The sequence below is a fragment of the Condylura cristata genome, unplaced genomic scaffold (genome assembly GCF_000260355.1).
Source record: "Condylura cristata isolate star-nosed mole 26May11 unplaced genomic scaffold, ConCri1.0 scaffold00032, whole genome shotgun sequence".
Classification (NCBI taxonomy): Eukaryota; Metazoa; Chordata; class Mammalia; order Eulipotyphla; family Talpidae; genus Condylura; species Condylura cristata.
Window position 1 is genome coordinate 20,261,001 of NW_004567133.1, and position 3,098 is coordinate 20,264,098.

General features: G+C 70.1%; 1 protein-coding gene across 1 annotated transcript in view; it reads right to left on the bottom strand.

Moving 5' to 3' along the window:
• Positions 1–1,826: 1,826 nt before the first annotated feature.
• Positions 1,827–3,098, bottom strand: part of LOC101626273 (transducin beta-like protein 3) — an 8,821-nt gene continuing 7,549 nt past the window's right edge. The window contains exons 21-22 of the mRNA XM_012731698.1: positions 2,932–3,095; positions 1,827–2,392 (exon numbers count right to left, since the gene is read on the bottom strand). Coding sequence (XP_012587152.1) covers positions 2,230–2,392; positions 2,932–3,095 — 327 coding nt within the window. The 3' untranslated portion in view covers positions 1,827–2,229. The remainder of the gene's footprint in view (positions 2,393–2,931; positions 3,096–3,098) is intronic.

Consider the following 3,098-nt stretch of genomic DNA (forward strand, 5'->3'; position numbering starts at 1 on the left):
CCCCCTCCCCGCGCTTGGGCGGTCGCCAGTCGGCTGGCAGGGCGGGCGGGCAGCGGCTCAGCTCTTGCTGTAGCCGCGCGGCGGACAGCCGGACCGGACCCGTCTCCGAGCAGGGCCCCTGCCCGAAGCGCAGTGGGTAGCCGAGACGCAGGGACCCCTCCAGGAGGGCAAGCCTGACTCCCTGTCCGGAGACGGGTTACGTACGGGACCCTCGCTGCACTCCCCACTGCACCCTAATTTCTCCAGAGGGCTCAGCCTGGTGGGGCGGGGTGTGTGGAAGACTGGACGGATCCCTGCCCCCCGCGCCCCCCCCACGACAGGTCGGGTCACCGGCGAGCCCACAGCCAGTTGGAGAGGGGGTGCTGTGTCTGTCCGAGGTGCGGCCCCAGGGTCTCCGGGGCTGTTCTGGGGACAGAGGCGTGGGGTGAAGCACCAGAGTGGGCAGTCTGGGGCCTGCTGGGTCCTGACAGGGCGCAGCAACAGGGGCGGTGACACCCGATTTCAGCACGTGCGCTGCGCTCCACAGCGACCCCTGGAGGGAGGGACTGTTGCTGCCCCACTGGAGCTGTGCAAAGCCCGGCCACTTGTGACCACAGACTCCGTGAGGCCCAGGGATTCAGTCAGGCCTCTGCCGGCCACTGCCGCCCCTGGCCTGCTGCACAGTGGCACTGGCCTGTCCCCAACGCCAGTGCTGGCCCGAGACTCCTCCCTCAGCCTGCTGGCCACCATGGACAGGGCAGTGCGGCTGGATGCGGTCCCCCACCGCTGCCTGAGAGCCGCCTCCGGTCCTGTCCCTTCCACGGCCTTCCTCTGCTCAGCCCTGCACTGACCTGCCCAGCTGGCTGCTCCCACCCTCCTGGGGGACCTCCCTCTCTGACCTGTGACCTTCACACCTTAGGGGGCCTGGGGGCACCTCCAGCCGCTCCCTCTGGCTTGTGTCAACAGCTGAAGACAGAACCCCTGGTGTCCCTCTGCTCCAAACCTGGAGGCCCTGGACGCCGCTGCACTTCAGGTGTTTTGGGGGGAAGCCGGGGTTGGGGAAGTGAGGTAGAGGGGAATCACAGCTCCCACACTGAGTGACCTCGGCATCACAGGGCACAGCTCACGGGGCGGGGGTGGGTGCCGGCTGTCCCCTGGCCGGGTGGGCTGACTGTCCAGCAGGTGTCACGGCTGTGGCAAGGTGGGTCCCTTGCCAGGGAGATGGACACACCTGGTGTGGAGAGGTGCCCTGGGCTGGGCACAGACTGCTGCCAGGGTGTGGGTCACGCCAACCTGTCCTCTCCTCCCTGACGGTGCCTGCTCCCCACCAGCTGTGTGGGGGGCCAGCAGCTTTGCTCTGCCTCTCCCGCCACCCCCACCCCCGCCTGCAGCTGACCCTGCTGCCACCTTGGTGCCTGCCCATTGGGGCCTGCAGCCGTTGGACACTTCAAGGGGCAGCGCCCACCTCCTCTGCTCCGCACCAGGGCGCGAAGCTGGGGCATCCCGCCACCCAGCCTTGGGCTGTCGGTCCAGAGGCAGGGGGTGGGGGGGAGCGGGGTGGGGATGTGGCCGCTCCCAGAGCCAGCCCAAAACACTGGAGCGGGGTCTCCCTGGTGCCCAAGGGCTGAACTGCAGCGCTATAGGCTGGCCTCAGCCACTGCAGCACGAGGCCATCCCCGGGCAGGGAGTGACCCCTCCTGGCTCCCAGTGGCCCCTCAGCAGCAGTTATGGTGGCTCCGCCCGCTCTGCTCCCCACCTGCCCCTGGAGGATGCTCGCCCCACGCCTCTGACCCCTGCCTGCATACATAAATACATCTTTTGGAAAAAACCACACACACGAGCCGGCCCTCAGTGCTTGTCCAGCATTTAATCTGGTCTGAGGCTCCGAAGAAGCTGGTCCCACGAAGAGTCCCTCAAGTCTGGCGCCCTCAGAGGAAGCCCTGCCAGGTCTCCCCAGGAGGAAGTCGGCCAGCCAGGGCCAGTCCCGGGTCACACCCCAGTGCAGCCTCCCCCGGGGCTGCCCACCGCTGCTGCCCGAAGCCCGGGAGGCAATGGCCAGGCTGGAGGGGCAGGACAGGGGCCAGCTGGACCCAGGACCTGCCAGCTGGGGAGGGGGGTGCCGGGGGGCGACTGCGGCCTCCTTCGGGAGACCACTGGGCGCCCCCAGTGTCCAGGGCTGAGAAGGGCCCCCAACGAGACGCCGGGCTGGCTCTGCACTTTAATGAGCGCCCGCCCCCCAGGCCGCCCCGCCTAGCCGCAGGAGCCGTCCTCCCAGCCGTCCCGCCAGCGCTCGTCCACCCGCGCGCAGTCGAAGGCCGGCTTGCCCAGCTTGCGGTTCACCTCGTTGTGCAGGCGGCAGAGCCACTGGGCGAGGCCCGCGCGCGTGCGCGTGTCCGGCTGGTTCCTGTGTATCCTGCGGGGAGCACACGGAGCTGGGGCGCGGCCGACGTTTCCGGAGGGCTGACAGCAGGCACAGGCCCAGCTGCACGCAAAGCCCGACCCGGAGCTCGTGCCAGTAGCCCAGGGCACCGCGAAGGCACCTGCCAGGCGACTTTACAGCCGCCTAACGGGCAGGCAGGAGCAAAGGGGCGGGGCGGGCTCAAAGGGCAGAGGAAGCTGGCCCGGTTCCGCGCCCGGAGCCCTGCAGCGGCGGAGCGTGGGCGCTACCGTCCAGGCGCCCAGGGCGGTGGCCTCTCCAGCGCGGCTAGGGAGCAAGGCCGGCGTCCGGTCGGGGCGGCCGGGCGCCCCCAGGGCTGCTTCCGAGGCCCAGGCAGTGGGCACTGTGTCCGGCCCCAGGGCCCCCTGGTGCCCGCTAAGCCAGGGAGCCGGGGCGCCGCCCTGGGGCGCGGGGCAGCACCCGGGCCGCTGGAGTCTGAAGGGAGCGGAGGTGACGGGGCGGGGCAGGGGCGTCCCCACGCTGCCGTAGTCCTGGGGACCCCGGGGTGCCCTTACCGCTTCCTGAGGTCTTCCGCGCACTCCTCGCACGGGTAAAACTTGGAAAATAAATGTATGAACTGGGCCATGTCCCGCTGCTGCTCGGGCGTGGGCAGGTCGGGGTAGTAGGCGGCCAGGGTGTGCAGGACAGCCCAGCTGTGGCGGCCCAGCGCCTCGCGGTCCTC